This window comes from Sminthopsis crassicaudata, chromosome 2, assembly GCF_048593235.1.
Source record: "Sminthopsis crassicaudata isolate SCR6 chromosome 2, ASM4859323v1, whole genome shotgun sequence".
NCBI classification, from domain to species: domain Eukaryota; kingdom Metazoa; phylum Chordata; class Mammalia; order Dasyuromorphia; family Dasyuridae; genus Sminthopsis; species Sminthopsis crassicaudata.
In genome coordinates, this window is record NC_133618.1 from 612,415,188 (window position 1) to 612,439,235 (window position 24,048).

General features: G+C 38.1%; 1 protein-coding gene across 1 annotated transcript in view; it reads left to right on the forward strand.

Annotated features, from left to right (window-relative positions):
• Positions 1 to 16,781, forward strand: part of CNNM1 (cyclin and CBS domain divalent metal cation transport mediator 1) — a 71,685-nt gene extending 54,904 nt beyond the window's left edge. The window contains exons 9-12 of the mRNA XM_074296036.1: positions 11,714 to 11,897; positions 12,061 to 12,189; positions 14,603 to 14,725; positions 16,074 to 16,781. Of these exons, the coding sequence (XP_074152137.1) occupies positions 11,714 to 11,897; positions 12,061 to 12,189; positions 14,603 to 14,725; positions 16,074 to 16,153 (516 nt within the window). The 3' untranslated portion in view covers positions 16,154 to 16,781. The remainder of the gene's footprint in view (positions 1 to 11,713; positions 11,898 to 12,060; positions 12,190 to 14,602; positions 14,726 to 16,073) is intronic.
• The last annotated feature ends 7,267 nt before the right edge of the window (positions 16,782 to 24,048 follow it).

Genomic DNA, 24,048 nt, shown 5'->3' on the forward strand with positions numbered 1-24,048 from the left:
GTCGTTAAGGCTAGCAGCAACATCATTTTCACAGTGCCTGACTGTCTTCTTGAACCAACTTGGCTTAAACCAATAATTTGCCTTTAGGGTGCTCACTCACATAGTAACCCTCACCATGGTACTTACCATTCAAGATTTTCAAAGGATGCATTTTGAAATCACAGATATGAGAAGAAAAACACTTCCATTCACTGTCGCAGCAAAGGACAAACAATGTCTAGTGTTTTACGGAAGAGAACGGATTTTTGGGCATATCTCTGGACATACCAGCCAGAGACCTATAAAACACCACATTAAAATCACAATCAGTTCTTCAAATTATACTGTATGAGGGAAGGTTAGGAGATGAGTGTATATAGTAAGAAACAAGGCACATGTAGCAGAACAGAGGAACACTGATTTAGAGATAGAAAAAAAACCTCAATTTAGAGCTTAGTCATCTAATTCAATTCCTTCATTTTACAGATGAGGAAACTGAGACCCAGAGTGCCTCATCTGCAGTCACACAACTAGCAGGGAAGAGAACTGAAATTTGAACCATGGTCCCCAGACTCCCAAACCAATCAGTTCTTTTTATTTATTAGCAAAAATGATAAATATTCAAGCAAGGGAAGTTGGGAGTAAAGGCAAGAAATTTTTGGATTATTTGAGGGCTTTGTCCATTTTTCCCTCCTTTACCATTGTTGGCAGTGATCATGGTGTAATGTCACTGAAGAGAGCATCCTCTATTTTTGGAGACATTTTTGATGGATGTGCCCTTGGCACTGTAAGCCAAGAGACTTCTTGAGCAACAGGAAGTTTTTGTAGGCCTTGATGTACTTGGGGAATAGGAATTTGGTGTTTCCTTAAAGAACTTGTTATATAACATCTATCATGGGAAGGCACTACGGATCCGTCAAAAAAATATATACTAAATGATGAGTCTAAAAATAATCCTCAACTGGGTGTCTTTCTCAGTGAATCTCTGAAAGGCCTACAGATATTAACCTTGGGTCATCACCTGTAGTAGGTAAAGAAGGGTGGGAAGAAAGGTAATGTTAGCTTAAGTCTCATATTACCAATAATGAATGGAGAAATAAAAAGCCCAGGTATCTTTCCTAGAGTGTGAAAAAATCAAAATTGATATAATCTTGTGTTTCTACTTATATTGATTCTACAATGTAATTGATTTTGTGATGTATTAATTTTATAATTGAGTCTGTACCTTCCCAAAACCACATTGCCATATGAGTTAAACTCGAGAATTCCACTTTCCTCTTAAGTTAGTTTAAATGTATAATTAAAAGATAAGTTTGTCTCTCTCTTACAAGTAGCCCGAGGAATACTACAAGGATATCTGATTGTTATTTTTAAGTCCCCACCCCAAGTTAACTTGGCATCATCCCCCAAAAATATGTTGTTTGTCCTTGTGAATTTAAGGGAGATTTTAGCTCTTCCAAGAAGATAGCAAGTCTTGTAGTTTTGATCCCTGAGCAAACAAGTGGCAGATAAGTCCCATAAAATAGTTAACATTCCTTAATTGTCAAAGAGGAGTGTGATTAACCTCTTCTGAATTTCAGTCCACCTTTCTTAGTATGGCCAATCATGATGTTCCACAATTATCAAGATCCCTTCTTTCTTGTGTGTCAATAAAAACAGTTCCCTCCTCATTGGGGTTGCTGGGTTTTTTGAGGAAACCAGTCTGACCCCCTTTGTTAAGTTATGTGCATCCCTGTTAATAAATTGATTTTGCTGAGAGTACATACTTCAGTTTACCTTTATTAAATTTACAAAGACAAGTGAAGTATTGGAAAAGCTCCTGGTAGAATCCATGTTTTACTGAATCAATGAAGGCCAATATCCCCTTTTCAAATCTTAGGTCCACCCCTCCACTGCAAATATATAGCTAAGTAACTAAAATATTTTCTTCCACTGAGGAACACTGTGGAGAAACTTGAGAAAAACAGAGATCAGTTAAATCTCCTTTCAAAAACCTTGTTTTAAATGTTCTATTTTACTATCAGATTTATAATTATACTTTGTGAAGGCAGCTTGTGAGCTCATGCTATTGCTCAAAATATTACTTTTTGGCAGATTCAAGTTCAATCTGGGAAACAGCTACCACAGGAAGTAACCATTGGATGAAAAGATATTTTAGTTGTCATATCAACAAGTATTTATTAAGCACTTACAGTGTGCTGGAACAGAACATTGGTTCCATCTCTAGATGACTCCACTATTTCTCTTTCCCTTGCCCCATGGAAGGAAGCAATGAGAACTCTAAGGAAGCCTGTGAATAATGACAGCAAAAAGAGCATGAAGGAAGGTGATTGCTAGAATGATTGAATAAGCTCCATTAGTGAATTGCTGAGAGAACTAGCTGCAAGGACTCTTTATACCTAATTGACCAGAAGTCTCTGGAAGGGAAAAGATAGGATTCTACATGAGTTCAAAAAGAACACTTAATCTTTGGCTGGGACAAAGAATAGCATTAGATTAAGCATTAGATTAATTTGAGTTGAGGATTAACAAATGATTTACAAAGGAACACTTAGATACTTATATAACTTTAAAAGACAGCTCTGTACTTTTCAGGGGTCAGCAAACTATGGCACAAAGACCAGCTTTTTGTACAACCTCTAAATTCAGAATTTTTAAAAATAGTTTTATTGTATTTATATACAATATATACATATATATATTGCTAGCCCATTTTATATCTTTAAGTGCCTCACTGATTACTGTTGTTTAAATTTTTTGATAAAGGGATATATTATTTATGTAAAAAGGGATAAAAAGAATGTTTTTCTAGCCAACAAAAGGAAAATAAGAGAATAAAAAACCTTTGTGTTTAAACCATAGAACCTTGAACTTATCATTTTATTATTACCTAGTAGAAGAGGGCTTAAATAATAGAACTTAAATGATAAATTTTTATTACAGGGTCTGTTTATTTACCATATATTATTATTTATAATGTAATATCTCTGATTATATGTTTATTATATTATAGGACTGATTAAAGACCTTGAAAACTACAGCCTTAAATTATATAATATAATAACAGAAAATATAAGAAAGATATTCAAACTTAATAAGATCATATTTTTCCATAGTTATGGAATATATTAATTGGAATAATTAAATGGAATATGGAAATTATTAACCATATTTATGGTTAGTCTCTGGTCTGTCTAGCTGTCAAGCTAAACATCCTGAAAATGCCCCTTTGTTATTATTGGTTGCAAAATTAACAGCAGCTCTGAAGCCTCTGACAAAATAAAGGATTGCTTAGTTAGTATTTGCTTCTGTGGAGAGAGAAACGGGAGCAGGAACTGTTTCTGTTTGTTGGAAATAAGTTGGATTGGGAAAGCCTGGTTGGGTAACTAAATTAAAAAACACTTTGCAACAGTAATCTCCAAGGTTCCCTGTTCCACCCTGCTTGTATGACCAATCACCTCTGTTGATCAGTCCCAGCTTTGAACTGTCAAATAGATTTTATATACAAGTTTTTTTTTTCATAATAGGTCCCTTATGTATTCTTCCCTATCTTCATTTACTCTTTCCTTGTTTCTCCTTCCCTCCCCATTTCTTTTCTTCTTTCTCCTCCCCTTTACTTCTCTAGCTCTTCTTTCCTTCCCCCCCTTTTCCTCCCCTTATTTTTCTTTCTTTTTCTTCATTTTCTTCATCAAGCCTTTACCTTCCAAAAACCTCCCCTACATCCACCAGCACCTTACTCAAACTTAACTGCTAAATTTGTCTGACTATTATAAAGTAGAAAAAGAGAAAGAAAATACTCGAGCTTTATAAATAGCAGTGTCCAAGAACTAGATGTTTCCCCCTTGGTTGTTTGTAATCCTTGTTCAAATTACAAGTTTGTCATTTTTTTGAACAAAGACTAAAATTGAACCATACTGAGTTTGCTCATGTAGACTTCAGGAAATGTACCTTAAATTATTAACTTCAAGGAGCCACCAGGAAAAGGCTTTACTTGTGGGAAAAAGCAGTTGGTTCCATTATGGAAGCAGGTTTTGGTTATGAGCTTTGGTTCAATGCCTGTGTACCAGACTTCTTTTCTGTCTTATAGATATCCAGAGGTGCCAACCAGGTGAAGGTGACCCCAACACTATAAAGCAGTTGTTGGAGCACTGTCCAGTTTGAGTCACCTCCCCTAAAGAAATTGAGAAAGGCCACCTAAGTGGGATTATGAAGGGCAACCTAATGTGGCCAGGTATGTTGGTAGCATGGAGTCCCAAGCCTTGGATGATTTTATTGGGGAAAGAATAGTAAAGGTGATGTACCTGAAGCAGTCCAATAGAAAAGGACATAGGAATAACCAGTTGTTAAAACTCTGGTGTTCCATATCTTAATAATTATCTGAGTGGTAGTTCTTACATGTTGGGGGGAGCCACATTGCCAGATCTATCAGGGTCCTCCAAATATGAATGCCAGCTTTCTTTGAAATTCTGCCCTACTTTAGGAGGTTTTGGTGAATGTTGAAGATTGAATATAATAAATGTTCAAAAATATTTATTAAGTTGAATTAAAATAGGGAAGATTTATCTCCATCATCCTTTTAGTAGTACAGTTTTTCTCTTTTAATTGGGGTGTCCTGCTTTGATGTTCCATTCAGGTCAGTCTTTTTATCAAGACTCTAGACCTTTCTAGTTTTCCTGACATCAAACTCATTAGTCCTGTATTCTACTTCATACCATTTTAGAAGAGGCTTTCAGTGCCTTAGCCCCAAAGACCAACTAGTCATTTAAGACTTCATGGAGTAATTAGTAAAGTTAGGTAAGGGACCTATGATTCCATTGGTATAAGGAACTCATGAAAGGAAACTCTTTCCATCAATGCAAGTACACCTTTCCTGCAAAGCGTAGTCTTAGAGAGTTTTCCCAAACACTGATAGGTTAAGTGATCTGCCCAGTGTCACACAACCAGTCTCCTTGAGGGAGCTGATTTGTTTGATCTGACTGACTAGATGGGTATCATCCCATTTCTCTCTCACCACTTCACCTGAATCCTTCACAAAGCTAGAAGCTCAATAGAAAAGTATGACCTTTTTCAATAGAGGCATAATTAAGTATGGGAGCTATATTGGGTGAAGAAGTCCTTCTAGGCTTTCCTAAAGTATCCCACATGAAAATAATCATTTTTTTCCAACAAGAACAAATAGAAAATAACAAAGATAAGAGAAAAAAGGTGGGAGAAATACAAACTGGCAAATACCTTCAAGGAAGGCAGTACAACAGAGGGGAAAAAATGCTGACCTAGAAATCAACACACCTGAAATAATGCTTATGAAAGATTTTGAAAATCTTAAAGTGCAATAAAGTACATTATCTTTTCCAGCACATTTTACAGATGAAGAAATTGAGGAAATCAGAATTAAGTGACTTGCCTAGGGTCACATAGTAAGTGTTGAGGCTGGATTTGAACTCATGAAGAAAAGTCTTCAAGACTCCAAGCTCAGTGCTCAGTGCACCCTAGCAGCATCATTATTGTTTGCATATATAGCAATTGGATTTTATCAAGTCGTTTGACTTCTCAGTTGGCTTCTCTGTAAAATTAGGGAGTTGATGGATGATTCTTGAGGTGCCTTTTGTCTTTACTCTTCTTTTGATAAGAGATTTCACCAAAGTAAAAATATAAGCCTGTTTACAAAACATACTTTTACCCTGAGATAGTATAGTATAAAAGAACCTTGCTTTTGATATCACTTCAACTCTCTGGGTCTCAGTTTCCTCATTATTTAAATGAGGGTACTGAATGAGATGGCCTCTGAGGATTTTTCCCAGATCTAAATTAAGGATCCTGTAATTTTATTATCAGTACAGAAATATTGTATTCAGCTTTAACTACCATAATAGACTTGGGGAGCCAGAAAGACCTTTAGAGATTGTCCTTTTATAGATGAAGCCATTGAGATCTAAGGAGATTCACTGTATTCATATCCCTAAGAATAATTCATAGCTGTGTGGATTTAGAGCTGCCAGCAATCTTTGAAGCCAACAAGTCTGCCTCCCCCATTTTGCAGATGAGGAAAATTGAGGTTCAAAGAGATGAAGTAATTTTATTGAAGTCATACAGGAAGCACAAGATGGCACAGTGGAGATTTGAATCAAGGCTCACTGGCTCCACCATGCTGCTTCCCATCATCTCATACAATATGTTTCCCAATGATTAATCAGAATCTTTAAGAGTTTAATGTTGTTGTTATTCAGTAGTGTTTGACTCTTCATGATCCCACTTGGGGCTTTATTGGCTATAGTACTAGAGTAACTTGTCATTTCTTTCTCCAGCTCATTTTACATATAAGGAAACTGAGGCAAACAGGGTTAAGTGACTTGCCTATGGTCTTACTACTAGTATGTATCTGAGGCTAAATTTGAACTCAGGTCTTCCTGAGTCTTTACTGAATCTTTCAGCACTCTATCCACTTTGCCAGTAAACTTCCCTTCTCAAGAGTTTGGGTCCAAGCAAATACAATATAAGCAGAAGAGGAAAAAAAGGATAACAGAACTCGTGGTGAATGCTGAGAATTCAACTCTGGGGAGCAGGAAGCCCATGTAGAGCCTGGAAATGACTGTGGTTAATTGGGCACCATCAGTTCTAATCTTTGTCATAAACTGTCCCCTTCCTTGACCTTGGCCCCTGTCCAATTAGTCTTCACTATTTCTTGAATGTAGTTGCTCTGTGCACCCAAATAAAGAACTCAAGGAAAGGCATGTATTTGAATGTATTTGGGGAGATTTCTGTGCCTAGAGCATTGCTATTCACTCAGGTAGCTATGGGGCTTGGAACAGGCCTTTGCCATATTTCTCTGAAGCTCTGCTTATTAGCAAAGTCATGCACATTCAAAATATCTGAACTTTCTTCTTAGAAACAGTTGTTCCAACTTGTATTGAACAGGAATGTGACTCAGCTTTTCCCTAACCTAGGACTTGTGCAATTAGAGACTCCCAGGGCCTAAATTTGCTTAGGGATGAGGCTGGGGCTCTGGCCTGTCAGGAGCTCTCAGCCAGAGATGGAGAGAGAAAGCATCCAGTGACTCACAGGAGAATAAAAAACCATTGAGATTTGGATGAACCAGAAAATCCTTCACTTGGATCCTAGGAAAGACCACGCCTAAGCTCCTGAATCAGCTGAAACCCAATCTGTCATTTTCTGACTTAGAAAATTACTTTCACATGGAACAGGCATGAAACACTTCTGAAGATCAAGCAAAAAAAAATGTCCCAGAGAATGACCTAATGCCTGAGTCTTCAGTTTAAGCATGTGGCCTCAGTTTTGCCTAGAATCATGCAGCCCTAAGGCTCAGAGAGATTACTTACCTATAGTCACACAAGTAATTAGTGCCAATTAAGTCAAAATCTTGTATAAGAAGTGCCACTTCAGTCTTTATTTAGTCACTTTTTTAAACCGGTGCTAATAAGTGCTCTACCCAGCTGAAAGCCTTGTATCCCTCAGTCCATGTCTCTCTTTAAAATGACTCAAATTTGCACTGTCTTAAGTATTCCTTCAATTTATCAATTAATATTCATTAAGCACCTATTATGTGACAGGAATTATTCTACTTTGTTTCCATCTAGATCTGCAAGTATTATACCTCAAAAATTGCACCCCAAGAACTTGCCAAAGGAAGAAAGAAACTATATATTAAAAATAAGTTATAAGAAGAATTCCAAGTTTAAAAAAAAATCCATAAACACAATGGGACATAATAGAAAAAGAATGCCACTCTTGGAGTTAGGAAAGTTCTGAGTTTGAATGAAAGTTCCAACCTGAGTTCAGTTCTGAGTTCAAATAGCAAGACTAATACTTGCACAGTCACAGTTATAGGAATAATTATAAAGAAACAAACTCTATTGTGTCCTTTTTGTTCACAGGGTTGTCATAAGAAAGGAATATAAGAATTTTTAGTTGTAAAACTTTATGTAAATATGTATTACATTATAGTTTTGTAGCTATGGAATGATAACTAAAGGAGGCCATGTTGACTTCTAGTCCCAGCTGTACCACAATTAACCATTTGATCAAATTGTTCCTTTCTAGGAACCTCAGTTTTCTTATCTGTAAAAAAAAAAAAAAAAGGTAGACTAGGTCCAATCATTAAAAGTTTCTTCCAAAACTGACATTTCTTTGTGTCTGAAAGTTGTTTTTTTTCTGTGATCCAGAGAGAGTCCAAAATTATTTCCCAAAACAAAGCTGTTGTAGGTGTGGTGAGGGTAACACATCACAGGCTAGGGTAGGGCTTGGGTGCTAATTTTGATTAAGTGGTGACTTAGAAGAAAGATAAGAATCATAGAATCTCAGAGAAAGAAGAGACCTCAGTAGCCATCCATCCCACCCTATTCCTAAAAAAGATTTCCTTCCACTACATGTCTGACAAATGATTGTCCAGCTTTTGCTTGAAAAATCCACATTAAATCATAGGGCTGCCCATCAACTGAGGAATGGCTAAATAAACTGTGGTATATGATTGTAATGTAATATTGTTGTGCTATAAGAAATAACAAATAGGATGATTTCAGAAAAACTTGGAAGACTTATGTGAATTAATGCATAATGAAATGAATAGAACCAGAAGAACATTGTAGACAGTAACAATAATATTGTCTGGTGAAGAATTGTGAATGACTTAGGTGTTCTCAATAGCACAATGATCTAAGAAAACCTCAAAGGATTAATGATAAGACAAACTAACTTCTTCTAGAAAAAGAAATGATATTGATTAAATTTAAACTGAACCATACTATATTTCACTTTCCTCCTTTCATTTCTTTCTTTTATCAATCATCTTATACAAAATGATATAAAAATGTTTTACATAATTGCACATGTATGACCTTTTTTCTGATTGCTTACTATCTCAGTGGTAGGAGAGGAGAGGTAGAAAAAAAGGGATAGAACTTTAAATAAAAGGAGAGAGAGAAAGAGAGAAAAGGAGGGAAGGAAGGAAGGAAGGAAGGAAGGAAGGAAGGAAGGAAGGAAGGAAGGAAGGAAGGAAGGAAGGAAGGAAGGAAGGAAGGAAGGAAGGAAGGAAGGAAGGAAGGAAGGAAGGAGATCCTCATCGAAAGAATTCCCATCTTATCTGAGACAACTTATACTCTTGGATATCTCTGCTTTTTAGGAAGCATTTCCTTATATCAACCCTAAAGTTGCCTCTGTACAGCTTCAGTTCATTGTTATTAGTTCTGCCTTCTAGAACCAAATGGTACAAATCCAATAAACCCTTCTTCCAGATAATCCTTTTGTCCTACCTAAATCATCTGTTTTCTAGGCTTAACATCCCTAATTCCTTTCACAGAATCTTAAGGCATCAACTTAAGATCTCTCACCATTTTGACTGCTTTCCTCTGAATGATCTCAAACTAATTTGTGTTCTCTCTAAACTGGGACACACAATGAACAATTTATTCTTCCATTCCCAGCTTCCCTCTCAACAAAATAGGAAGCCTCCTGATTTAATGGCAGGCTGTTTAATTCAATATTGATTCTAAATGTGGTATGACCAGAGCAGAGTGAAATGGGACTATCACTTCTTTATTTCTGATTCAAACTAAGATGGCCCATGCCTCATTGCTGAATCATGTTGGCCTTTCAGTGCACTAGAAGTCCCATGTCTTTCAGGAGATAAAGAGGAAAGAAATACTTCCATAGTCTCATGAATATCCAAAACATACTCTTGCCTTCATGCTCATTCTGGAACCCACCTCCAACTTTTTTATGCATAAGAGGGTTCTGTTGTGGGCAAAATTGTGTCCAATGCACAGGATACTGGTAATTCAACATCAAATATACCAGACTTATATACTTTGGAGAAGCCAAAACACTATTCCCAGCAGACACAGATCACTCCTCTCACCTACCCATATCTTTAGCTCCTTCAGAGCACCTACAAACCTCAAAGTAAAAACAAATTCTGGGTTATGATAACTCATCCCAGATAGAACTGAAATAGAACTTTTGGGTAGAAATTTTTGGAGTCTTTCTTAACCTAACACCTAACCTTAATACTTAGTCAGACCTGTATACAGCAAAGAAAATGAGTCTCTTTTTTTATAGGTTCAGTAAAGAAAAAATAATTTTATTCTTCATTGTCAAAATACTTTTTTTGTTTTTCAGAGCTCACAAATAGGGCCATAGAAGTCCGATACAGCAAAAACTATTGATCTCATAAGATTTTCTTACTTAAAAGAAAAAAGACTTCAGATGAATTCTTTTGTAGCTATTTTTCCTCTAACACCCTAATTCCTAAATAGCAAAATTTCCAGGTCTCTTGAAGAACTTCAGAGCTTAAAGTTATCATTTGAGACAGCTTGTGGTACAGTTGAAAAGGTATTGGACTGGATGTTGAGAACTGGGTCCCAAATTCTAGTTGTTCCATTAACTTTCTGTGTGACCTTTTGACCTCGACTGTGGATCTCAGTTTAAGAACTGCTGGCCTAGATTAAGATAACTAAAACTCTATTTAAAGAGCCCTGTATGATGCAAAAATTGTTTGAAGCTCATTTTGTGGTAAAAAAAAATCTTTTTCCAAATAAGCAAAGGGAAGAAATTGACACAGGGTCTATGTGTGGTCATCCTTAGGAGCCATAAGAAGGATTTTCTGGTTTCCCAAACCTAGAGGGCTTCCTGTTCCCACATGCGTCATTATCCATTTTCTTTCTGCCTCATAACCTGGAGCATTGTAGACAAGGATTCCTCAAAGAGTTTCTCTACAAGAGAGCTTGAAAAGCCAGAGCTCTGGCTGTATCTTGAGCAAATTTCTGGTAAATGTTTGGGCTTATCAAGCATAGCCCTTGGAAAAAATTGGAAAGTAGAGGAAGTTTGTTTTCTGCATCTTTCCATCCTACTTTCAGTTAGCCTCTCCTTTAGAGACAAAAGTGTTTCATAGTCCTTATTATTACAGCACATTATTCATTTGCCAAGAGAATCTAGATGCTTCCATGATAGAACACCAGATTTGGAGACAAAGGCATTAGAGTTCAAATCTGACCTCAGAGACTTAATAGCTATGTGACCCTAAACAAGTCATTTCAACTGTGCCTCAGTACCCTTATCATAAGGGTGCTTAAGACATTAATCCCTCTCTTCTATTATAATTTACTTACCACAGCATCTCAGAGCTGGAAAGAACTTCAGAAACCTTCTGTTCCAATTCATAACCTAAATAATTGTATAACATTTATCAATCAACATTGATTGATTGATATGATATATAATTACACAACAAATCTGACAAGTGGTCATCCAGCCTAGCTTGGCCCTCGGAGGTCTAATCTCTCCTCCAGAGGAGAGTCCCTTGAATTTAGCTCTCAGGATCCTTTTTCTTCTTTTCAGACTTTTATCTTATTATCTTAAGACCCTGCCTTCTTCTGGTGTTTGTTTAGTTAATTAGTATGAAAGTATTAAAAACTGATAATGACACTGAGTTACTAGGCTCAGAAAATATGTGTATATTTTAAGACTTGTTTTGAATTTTGCTACTAGCTCAGGAAGAATTTGTCACCAGTTGCAGAAATATTTTTGTACAGGGTGTCCTTGCCCTTCTGAGTGTTTCTCATCCCATTATATAGTTCAGAGGCCAGATGGTAAATATTCAAAATGGCCCTGCCTCTTGGCCTAGGTTGAGATGGTTGCTTATACCAGTGATGGGCTCCATAGATTGAGGTCTGATTAGCCCATCCTAAATAAACTGTCTTTCCCTCTCTCTGCTTTCTCTTAGATCACTCGACAACAGTATCAGAATGCACTCACTGCTTGCCACATGGACAGTTCCCCTCAGTCTCCAGACATGGAGGCCTTTGCCGATGGAGATTCCACCAAGGCACCAACTTCTCGTGGAACCCCGCAGACCCCTAAGGATGACCCTGCCATCACCCTTCTCAATGATAGGAACAGTCTTCAGTGTAAGTCAATGGGGCTGGTCATGGAGGCAGCATACAAAGGAAACTGCCAAGGAATTAGGAGCCTCCAGTCTCTCTGGCTACCAGCCAATCACTGCGATCTTGGGCCTCCAGCAGGGCCTCTGGACCACTCCAGATCAATGCAGTGGTTTGGTGTCTTCTACAGGCAGCCGGACAGATGGTTTGAAGAGCCCTAGTGAAGCGGTGTACCTGAAGATGGAAGAAATCTCCTTCGAACAGGAGGAACTGAATGCCGAGGAGAGCACAAATCCTCAATTTCTTCCAGTTAGACCAGGTCAGATGGGGCTGCAGTTCCTGATTTTAGAGCTGGAAGGGCACTTGGAAATTGTCTACTATACCACATTCTCCCACATTTTACAGGGGAGAAAACCAAGGCTCTGACAAAATGACTTTTTCATTCATAGTAACAACTAGCATTTCATGTAGTGTTTTAAGGTTTGCTATTCACTTTACATATGCTGTCTCATTTGGTCCTCATGACAACTCTGTGAGGTAAGTGTTGTTTTCATTCCCATTTTGAAGCTGGAGAAACTGAGGGCCAGAGAGGCTAAGTGACTTGCCTAACAAAAGTCACACAGCTAGTTAGTATCAGGGGTAGATATGAATTCAGGTCTTTCTATCTCTGAAGTCCAGCATTCTATCCAATCTATGGATTGCCTGGCTTGTAAGTGGCAGAGCACTGATTGGAATCTGGGAATCTATTACAAAAGGACTATGGGAATGATTACCTTTTAGTAGGACTGTGACTAGTGAGGCTGAGCTAAGGGAACATTGTGATTTGATTTAATTCTTATGCCCAGGTGAGTCCATTTCCCTTCATTCTCTAAGTACTTTAGATAAATCATTTTCAAAGTAGACCTTCTTCAGGCTCCTAATGGTGCTTTAGCAAAACTAATTTGTGGGAAATCCCAGAATTAACCTCCCAGGCACCAGCTCCTCTGACTGTAATTGTAGCTATAGGCCTTTCATCTCTATTTTCTAAATCTCCATAACCACAGAACCCCAACTGAGACATTAGGCCTCCTGGATCTGCCTAGTCTCTGTGGCACTTTGGAATCAGTAATGTCAACATTGCTACCATATCTGGTCCACCTTCCACCTCTTCTTTGATATTTTCCCCTTCTTATACAGATCCAGATCACCAATTTCCAGCTTTTTAGAAGGGAAAATAATATGTAGGTATGTATATGCATATATACAAATAAAATTTATCATATCTATTATGAAATTTATAAATTTCATAATAGATATGATAAATTTTATTTGTCCTAAATATACATATGCATGTGTATATGTCTATATGTACATTACTTATATATTCAGAAATAATACATCAGGGAGAGGTAAGTATAATAGTTTATAAAAGAAATCTGTATAATTTAAATGAGATGTTCCTCAGCTTTTTTCCCTAACTAGAATTTTCTTACCTCAGTCCTACCTTATCTTTTTGGGTGAAGTGGTCTGTGTACTTAGTGCTGTAGTTCTCAAGCTTTTAGGTGTCAGGACCCCTTTTTACTCTTAACAATTACCAACAGCCCCACGAAGAGTTTTTGTTCATAAGTATTATATCTATTGATATTTGCCACATTTGGACAATAAAACAGTACTATTACAAAAATAGTTTATACTTCATGAATTCCCTGAAAGGGCCTTAGGGATCCCCAAGAAAATGACCTCCCTCCATACAGAAATCTCCCACCTGACTCTTTAAATCTAATTCTTTGGTTCATTCTTATAATCCCAAGTCCTCTCTCAACAAAACAGGAAGTTTCCTCTTTTAATTATAGGGTTTGAAGTATTCCATTTATATTGCAGCTACTTGGCTAACCATTCAGTAAATCATATCAGTAAACATACTGTGTACTGGCTATAGTTATTCCCTGGGGAGATAGAAAGTTTAAAGAACAACCTGTTTTCATTGATGTTAAAATCTCCAAAAGGATAAGAAAGAACCAGCAAAAGACAGGTGTCAGCACTCTAGATTTACAACAGGTAGTCTTTTTTCCTTCACTGATGACAGTGATTACTCTGGCCAGTCATTTCCCCAAACTTCATGTAACGAGTATTATGCCAATTTCTCTGGGGATAGTGCTCCCCAAATCTGCTTCATTGTTATTCAACCCTCTTGCCTCCTGATTTCATCTCCCTTACAAATTGAACATTACACTAATCCATAGGGGCCTTTATATTTTAAGATTAACCCTAAAATACATTCCTCTAGGTCAATGGTTCTCCAAGAGTTCCAGAGAATTCTGGGGGTCTCAAATCCTTTCAGAGGATCTACAAATTTAATGTGTGTATATTTAATTTTAATATTATAAATATCTATAAATGTAACTCACATAAAAACTTTTTGGACAGATCCTCAATAATTTATACAGTAAAAAAGGATACTGAGAACTAGGTAGTACATATTTACCTTGCTAAGACCAAAAAAGAGGCAGGTAATTTTGTTTGGTTTGTAAAGTGGAGTAGGTTTGGTAGGAAAGAGAATCAGTTTAGTACAGTGAAAACATACTATACTTAGAATCAAAGAACCTGGATTCAAATCTCATCCTTGAATATTTACTAACTGCATGACACTGGCCACTTCCTCCCACCAGGTCCATTTCCTCATCTGTACAGTGAGGGATGTTGTGCTATGGTCCTAAAATTATTTCCTATTTTTCCTTCTCCTGATATCTTAGAAACAGACAGTGAATGTTGTAATCTCATCTTGGACTCTGAGGACCCTAACCTGGGGAGTGTGACCAGCCCCTCCAGCAGTGACTTTGAGGAGACGCTGGGCAAGAAGTTGCTGAGAACTTTAAGTGAGTAGATCCCTACCTATCTGGAAAGTCTCTTGAGAAGAAAGCCCTGCAGGTACACATTAATATCTATTTCCAAGATGGAATCATTGGATGACTTTGAAGGGGCCAGAACAGGGACATAGGACTTTAATATCTTATTCCATCGGGAAAGTATCCCCATTCATTAAATATCCAGAATTCATTAACCATTTTGCAAAGCAAACTCAAAGAAATAAATTCAATGCACAGTAAAAAGCCAAAGTTAAATATAGTCCATCCTGCTAAATAATGATTGCAGTTTCAGAGCTTGAAGAGACTTTAAAGGTCATCTAGTCCCGTCGTCCCATTGACATTAGATTAAATAATTTGCCCAAAGATCAAATTTGAACTCAGGATGCCTTCTGATTTCAAATCTAGCACTCTGTCCACTGTATAAATTGATTGACGCCAATGCAAATTGATTTTTTTTAAGTACAACACTTCTTACTTAAATATTCCTACAGTGTGTCATAGTAGATAGGGTTTGCCTTGGAGTCAGAAATACCTGGATTTTAGTTCTGCCACTGGCCCATACTGCCCATGTGATCCTTGACAAGACTCAGAACATCTAAGGGAACATCTACTATATGTTGCAGAGAATGTGCTGACCAGTATTGGTAGAGGGAATGTCTTTTCCCAAAGAAATCTCTGGTCCAGTCCTTTCCCCATGGAAACATGGTCAACTGGATAGACTCCTGGTAACTGGGCATGAAACTCAGCTGCTTCTACCAACACAAGAGACTTGCCTTAGCAAGATGTGATGGAGCAGTTACCCTAAAACAGCATAATGAGATGTGAAAGCTGAGAACAGGAAAATATTATCCAAGGGAGAGTCAATTCAGCAAGCTTTCTATGTGCCAGGCATTGTATTATATTTGGTGGATACAGAAAGGCAAATGATCCCTGACCACAATAAGCTTACAGTCTAACTGGGAAGCAAGTATATATTATAAGGCATTCTGTGGACTTAAATTCCTCTGTGAAATTTAATTTCCATAATCATTAGCTACCATTTTTTGAGTCATAGGTTTTCTTATTTTGTCTTCCTTCTCTTCAGATAAAAACAACTTCTTAGTCCTAAAAACTTGCTACCCCATTCAAAATGCCTATAATGGCAAATATAATGATTGCTTCCTCATTTCACTGAATTGAGGTTCAATTTCTACCCAAATTAGAATTATTTCCCTCTAGTCCAACCTACCATGTTCTTACATCTTTTCTACTTCTGAGGAAAGTAGAATGTATTGTAGTAAATATGGATTCTTGAAAAATAATACAAGGTTTTGAAATGCTTCACAAATGGATCTTGGATCTTGTAATGTCTTTTCAGGTGTTGGGAAAAGGAAGAGGTCACCAGATGGGGAGAGGACCCCTGAGGAGAATTCCAATTTAACACCTCTAATCACATGACAGGAAATTATTCTTGAACATTAGGTGGGTGGATGGATTTCCACACTCTTTGGGAAAGATCATCCTTCTATCATCTCCTCCATCCCCAGAGACTTGCCAAAGGCAATAAGGCACCATGTTGTTTTTTTTTTCCTCCATGTTTCCTAGCTGTCAATTTCAGCAGATATTTCCTTTCACCTCCATTCTGGCTCAGAGCCTTGCTGATGTTGTAAAGGAAACCAGTGCCTTGAATGGAACATTATGGAAATGGTGTAAAGAAGTAACCACAGCTTACCAGAACTCCCTTCAAGACCCATCTCTTCCAACTCCCTGGTAGATCTTTGGGACCCCCTGCTGCTTTCTTAACTCATCTGTTTTCACTTCATCAGTCTTTTCTCTCGGAAAGAAAGCCATTGTTGACCCAATTGAAACATCTGCACATGACTCAGCTCCAAGTGGGTGGGAGGATGGAGAGGCAGGTGAGAAAACTGATGTAGGACAGAATGTAGAAAATGAAGTTTCAAAGTATTATTTGAATAAATTTTATAAATGTATACATATATATACATAGATGCATACATGTATGTATATATTTTGTATCTGTATATTTGTATATGTGTGTGCATACACACACAAACACACACACACACACACACACACACACACACACACATATATATATATATATATATTTCAATATAGTCTTCAAACACTTAAGAGGTTCTTCCAGTGGTTCAATTCCTGCTCATGAAGGATTCTGGTGGCAGTGGCCTGCAAGTATCCATAGTGGCTTAGGGATGATAGAGAAGGATCTTTAAGTAGCTTTTCTTGCCCAGGAATAGAGGGCAAAGGTTGGACCACATCTTCAGCATGCCATCAGTCACTGATCAGTTTATAGGTCTGTGCTAGAAGACAGGCTTATTTGGATCAGCCAAATCCCAAGTGGAAGCCAAGAGATGAAATTTCAGCCTTTAAGGAAAGTAGCAATAAACCTGTAAGCAGCTATGGAAATGAGTTTTGCTACTTGAGAAACCAAAGAGTGCCAGGTCAGTCAAAGAGAGTGGCCCATAAGTACGTTTCTTTCTCAAGGAACTCCCCAGGAAAGTTGGAGAATCATTTTTCATATGCTCCTTCTTTTTCTCCCTCCTCTTTATCCTCTTCCCCCTTCTCCTTTTATTGCTACTCTGGCTGGCCAGTTTAGCAGCCTCTCTCATTTTCTGCTCTTTCTCAAGGGATGCTGAGGAAAGGCAGTTTTCAGAAATAGCCATATGGCAGTGCAATGACTATATCTTGGTATGTCCTGGCATCCTAGTCAGGAATAAGTGTGCCTACAAAGAAATCCTTTGTCTTTGGTCCCCTTCTTCTGTTCTGGCCCATCTCTTTCCTAATTGTTGTCTGGGGGCCTGGTGCCCTCAAGAAGCCTAAAGTTGCCCTCCTCCTTAAGTGCTTCACCAACACTAGCCCTTTCCAAGTGCCCTATTTTCCAGAATTATCTTCCCCTACTTCTTTTCCCACATCACCCAACCTCTCAAACTTTTCATCTCTCAGAGATGATCTCAGCTGAGTGCTAAGAAGACATCAATCAGATTTAACTAGTTCATACTAACATGGAAAGTGTTTATAATTATCATTGGGTATTTGCATCTTTTAAAAGAGTGTTATTTTATCCAAATAAATGTGTCATTGTTAGAACTCAGACTCCATGGGGCAAAATGAAGGAAAGGATTTTGTCAGTTTTGAGGGAGAGTTTGGGAAAGGGAATTGGAGTGGTGGTGGATGAATGTCTATCTCATATCAATATCCCTTAAATTGTACTACACAGACAATTGCCCACTTTATCCATGAATAAAACCAGGCGCTTGGAGACCATCGGAGACTCCTTAAAGATGCTGAGGAGTTGGTTACAGGTCTGCTCACTTTAAGTAACTTTAAGACTTTAAGACACCTCCCTCTCTTTTTCCCCAAACCAGGAACCAATTTCCCAGTGGAGTGGGTGTTGTGAAAGCTTCACCTCTAAGTAAAGTGGAGATTTAGGAGCCTCAGTGTGTGTATGGTTCTATGCAGTGTGGTGCTGACCTTTCCCTTCTAAGCATGGCCGGCAGCCTAGTGATGCATGACCTCACATAAACCCTCTTGCCTCATAAGAATATTTGTAGTGTCTATTAAGTACTCCACTGCTTTCGATGCCATCAGCCAGGACTAGAAAACCTTGTTGAGGTCTGTCAGGAGGTTTGAGTCAGAGCAGCTATTTACCCATTCCTCTTACCTTTCATGCATGGGCCAGAGGGACCTAGACCTAGGCCAAAAATCTTCCCTTCACTCATCATCCATCTGATTCCTCACTCCCTCCTTCCCTTCACCTATCAGACCTTGGGTCTCAGCTCTTGGCTATGTTTCTAACTCCATTGAAGAGATTAGAGGGAGAGCCTCTCATCAGAACCCTTCCCCAACCTCATTCCTCATCCCCATCTCCCTAGCCAATAATTCATTTTTCTTCAGGTAAAAAGTACTCGGTGAGAAGATTTTAGATAAAGTATTTATGAAGGGTCAAATAAGTTGTAAATAGTTTTTAAATAAAATGGAAATGCCTTCCCTGGATTGTGTCTGATTATTCTTCCCTATAAATCTATTTGACCTTAAAAGGAGGCCATACTGGAAGAAAAGTTCATGATTGCAATACACAAGCCTGGGAATGTCCAATTTTTGGTCTTAACTGTACATTTAAGCAAAATTCCTCAATAACAAAGTAATTTGGGTGGTCCCAATATCCTACAAGAGTAATTTTCTTAGAGTTGTGCTTTTGTAAAGCAGTTTCATACTCTGACTATTCTAGAATAAGTCAGCTCCATCAAATTCCTATATAGTATTTTTAAATGACTTAGGATCTTTAGCTGCTGGTAGCAAGCACACAGCTACTCCAATTACAGTTCTGGGTAAAAACACCTGAGTACCCTAGAATGGATCCATCTACCTCTTCAATTGAGGTCTTTGCTCTGTTTACTATTGCTGAGTGAGGTTTAACACCTGTTAATTGTCCTAATTGCTAATACTCTCCTAGGTTAGTTACCCAGGCAGAAGGAAGAAAGAAGAATGGACAAGAATGAGGGGAGGGAGAAGTAATGGAGAGAGAAAGGGAAGGATAAAGCAGAGGGAGAGGAGGGGAAGGAAAAGGAAGGAGGATACAGAGGAAGAAAAAAGGAAGAAGGGAAAGGGAAGGGGAAAGGGGAGAACTTGTCCTGACCGAGTTAATGAACAAGGATTCAAGAAGCCCTACTGAGTGGAGGAGCTATGAAGGATGCCTAAAAAGGGAATCAAGGGATCTGTAAGGTAAGGGTTAAGTTTGTCTTCCTTATTTCTTCCTGAGATGGTTACCAGTTAGGTGAAAGTGAAAAATACTTCTTAATCTTCTGATTTATTTATAAATAACAGAGATTCTCAAGGTTCAAAAAGTAATCTGAGGCAGTTAGGTGTGCAATGGATAAAGCTTTGGATCTACAGTCAGAAGAACTTGAATTCAAATTTGGATTCAGACACTTGACACCTCCTAGCTATATGACCCTGAACAAGTCACACTAAAGCAATAATACAACACAATCCAAACTAGGAAAGAAGATTATGAAGGAATAGAGGGAAATCCAAACCATTGTTAAGAGTAGGGAGATAGGACACAGCAGAGAAATGAAAGAACCACCCACTCCCCCCACCCTGAACTCCTAGAAATGAGGTTTTTCATGATGGGGAATGATACTCCTTTTGCTAAAGCAGTAGTTAACATACTGATGCAAGATACACAGTGACCAGCCTAAGGAATTTTGCAACTAATCGCAAGAGGTAGGTAGGATACTTTGTAGAAGTAGATGAGCCCAGATATTAGGTGTTGGGGGAAACATCTCTGGAGAAAAAGAACCTTTGAGATCAAAGGAATAGAACTGTGTGGCTATGTAAAAAGAGAATTTAAACTGGCAAGCACAGGGTGAACTCCATAGATTTCTATGCTGAGAGAAATCGCTACTATTTTAGACATTCCCTGTCCTACCAGGATATTCTGATAAGATTAACTACAGGGAAATGGAACTGGAACAGACTTGCTCTTTGGGAACTCCTGAAGGCACTAGGGTTAATGAAATTTAACACATTCTTCCCAAAATCTTCTGATTCCCTGTCCCTATTACTCAGTGTCCCCCAAAACAGAACTTTACCACCTCATAGCCCAATTTAGACTTTTCATTTTCTGTGTAATGTCACCCCAGACATTACACAGGCAACAGCCAGCCTATATACATTAACATTCTTTCTTAAATTGAAATCTTTGCCATCTATATGGCAACAGTCCACCAGCTGGTTACACTATTAAACCTCATTTTCTTGTCTTTGATTTGTTGACTTCCATTCAAATGGACCAAGATGGGAGTAATTATTCTCCAAGAGAGCCTTAAAACTTCTGGATTGAGAAATTCCCCATCAATCTCACGGTGACTCCATTGAATGAACAGAGGTGATCAAATCTAGACTTGATATCGCTATCATCAAATTGGCCATCTTTCTGAAGCCATTATCCAAGGTGAGGCTGGGAACCTAATTCATTAAGCAAAATGACTACCACTTGGTAAATCAGAAAGAACCTGGAATGAACAAATGAGAAGTCCTGGAGGAAAAAGCACCTGGAGGCCCACATGGTAAGAGTTCTTCTAGAAGATGGTCATTACCCTGGAAAAGAAAGCATAAGGGACTATGCAGTGAAAAAGAACAGGATTTGGTTTCTTGAAACATGTTTTACATATTAAATAAAAATAAGAAATAAAGTCAAGATCTTCGGATTAGAAGGAATCTCACAGACTTTTTTCAAATTGTATCTGAACAAGGACTCCTATACAAGATATCCAACAGGTGGCTATCCAGCTTTCCAATTTTCAAAGGCAGGGTGTCCCACTTTTAAATAACTCTAACTGGATAGAAAATGATTTCCCACAAACCTATGCCTGCCTTGCTGTATGTTTACTCATTACTCCTAGTGTTGAACTCTGGGCAAACAAACTTAATCTTTCTCCCACATAGCTATTTTAAAGACTTTTAAAAGTTTGCCATCATTGGACTGTCTTCATCCAAAATAGCTATCAAATGTGTGATTGTATGTGTGTGATTGCTTGCTTTGTTGGTAGGGGAAGAAAAGAAGAAAAAATGGAAATCAAAATCTTATAAAGGTAAATGTTGAAAACTAATAAAAAAAATTTTAAATAGCTATCATGGACCCTATCAAGCCATATCAAATAAGACTTTTCTACTGTAGTTTTCCCAATTGCAATCCAATTCCAAATGCATCTAATTTGAGATAAACTTTTAAGTATCTACAATGTGTCAGACACTGTAGTAGGTATTGGGGATGCAAGTATGCAGAACAAAAAATCCCTAGGAGCCTATATCATAATAGAGGAGACACACAACCACACATATATACATATGACATGCAACACACACACACACACACACACACACACACACACACACAGATGTGTATATATATATATATATATATAATATACACATATATCACTATAAATACAAATGCTTATAAAAATGCAAAGTAGTTTAAGTTAAACTACAAGTAGTTTGGGTGGTACAAGTAGTCATTGGTGGGACAGGGAAAGGCTTCATGTAGATTTTGCCTTAATTGTGTCTCAGAGGAAGAGAAGACTTTTAAAGTTAGGAAGGAGAACTTTGTATACTTGTGGGCTAGCCAAGCCTAAAGTACAAAGACAAGATGGAGAGTTTTCTGAGAAACAGAGAAGGCCAAGTGGCTAAATTATAAAATGTGGAAAAGGGAATAATATCCAATGAGGCTGAAAAAACAGATTGGGTAAGGCTTTAAAACTAAAAAGAGGGATTTATTTCTTTATCCTAGATCCAATAGAAAGCCACTATTGTTGAATAGGGGATTCACATGATTAGATCTATGTTTAAAGAGGATTGTTTTGCTAAGTGTTTGAGATAGACTTGACTGATACTAGAATTGAGGCCAGTAAGAAAGCTCTTATAAAATTCTGAGAGATGCTGAAAGTCTGATATCAGTTGTGTGAGTGTGGGCAGAGTTGGATATAAGAAACTGTGGAAGTAGAGATGGGCAAGATTTTGAAATTGTTTCAATGTGTTAGGGTTTAGAAGAATGAGTCAAAGATAATGTCAAGCTTATAAACCTGTAAGAGTTTGCCTTGCCAGAAAATGGGAAGTTTAGAAGAAGAAATAACTGGGGAAAGTTAAGTTCAGTTTTTGGATGTGTTGAGTTTGAGATATCTCTAGGACATTCAGTTTGAAAGGTCTAATAGGCAAATGATGACACAGTGCTGAATGAAGCTTAGGAAGGACTAAAACTGAATGTATAGACCTGAGTCCTCTTCAGAGAAATGATAGTTAATGAGAGAGTTGATGAGAGCCCAAGACAGAGAACCCTGGGAAACACTCACACTTGGGGCCATGAAATGGATGAGTCAGCACAGGAAACTGAGAAAGAATAGATAGATAGAGCAAGGAGAGAGGAGAAAATGAAAATCCAGGGAATATCCAATTTTCTTTAGTTTATTAGTGCCTAACCAAAAACACAATGACCCAAATTGAACCCAGTTGTCTTTATAGAGGATGGTCAAGGTGAACTATAAGAGGACTATTCTTCTCCCTTAGTCCTGGGACATTATGCTTTTTGAATGTAACCAAAGACTACATCAGGTTTGTTGGTGGCCCTGCCATACTCCAGATTCATATTGACCTTGCAAGGACATTAAAACTTCCAGATCTTTGTCAGCTAAATTGCTATCTAAACCAAAGCTTCTAAAGACTGTGGGTTGTCATCCCACATAGAGTTATGTAACTGAATGTGAGAGTCATGAAAAATTTAGCAACAGTAAAAGGTATCAAATATTCCACTAAGATTTAATTCTTTATGTAAAAATAAATAAGCACATACATCTCAGTATGCAAATTTGCCATTGTCTTTTTTTTTTTTTTAGATTGATGAATAAAAGGTTTATTGTAGGAATTTGGAAGTAAAGCTCAGTTAGAAAGACTTCAGGGCCAGAGGTGGCTGCTGGGTGGGCAGGAGCCCTTGCATGGCTGGAAGGATACCATGTGTGGCTGGGAAGGGCTCCTGCCGCCATTGTCTTTTATTAAATGGTAAAAGTATATGCATATCAAAGAATTGTTTTAAAATAAATTTATGGGGGGGTGGAGCCAAGATGGCGGAGAAGATACACGCGAATCTGTAAGCTCCCTTCATTACCAATTAGTTAAATCAGCCTCAAAAATAACACTGGACTGATAGAAACCACAAGGACTGGAAGCACGACTTACCAGCTGAAGAGAATCTGGAGTTTCAACAGAAAAGGTTGGTTCCCAGGGGAGGAAGAAAAAAGGCCAGCACAGACGGTTAGGTGCTAGCACACTGCGCCGATAGAGCTGGGGAGAACTCTGGGATCAGAGAAGCCACTGAGATAGAAGAATCTGGCACAGGCTGTTAGCTCTTCTCTGCTTATAAAACAGCAGTTCAGAAGAGACATCAAGCCACTTTAAAATATAAAGCCAGATACTAGAACCATCCCAATGCAGAAGTGACCTAACAGATTTCAGTAAGGCTGTGCAGCCACTTTCTGCTGTCTGGGGCTTCACCTTAGGGTAGTTAAGAGCTTGAACAACGGGGACACAGCCCAAGGCATCTAATTCACATAGTGCCGGGCTTGGCTGGAGGCTGTGGAACTCAGATGCGGAAGTCCCAGAGAAGCGGAACCTTTGAAATAGGGACAGCGGTTTCTGGGCAGACACTTCCAGTTTGAGCACAGGGGCTTTTCACGTCAGCTGCTGATATCCACGCCCCACGGGACACATTGGCTGGGCTTTGTGTCGCCTTTACTGTTCAGTCTTAAACCTCAGGG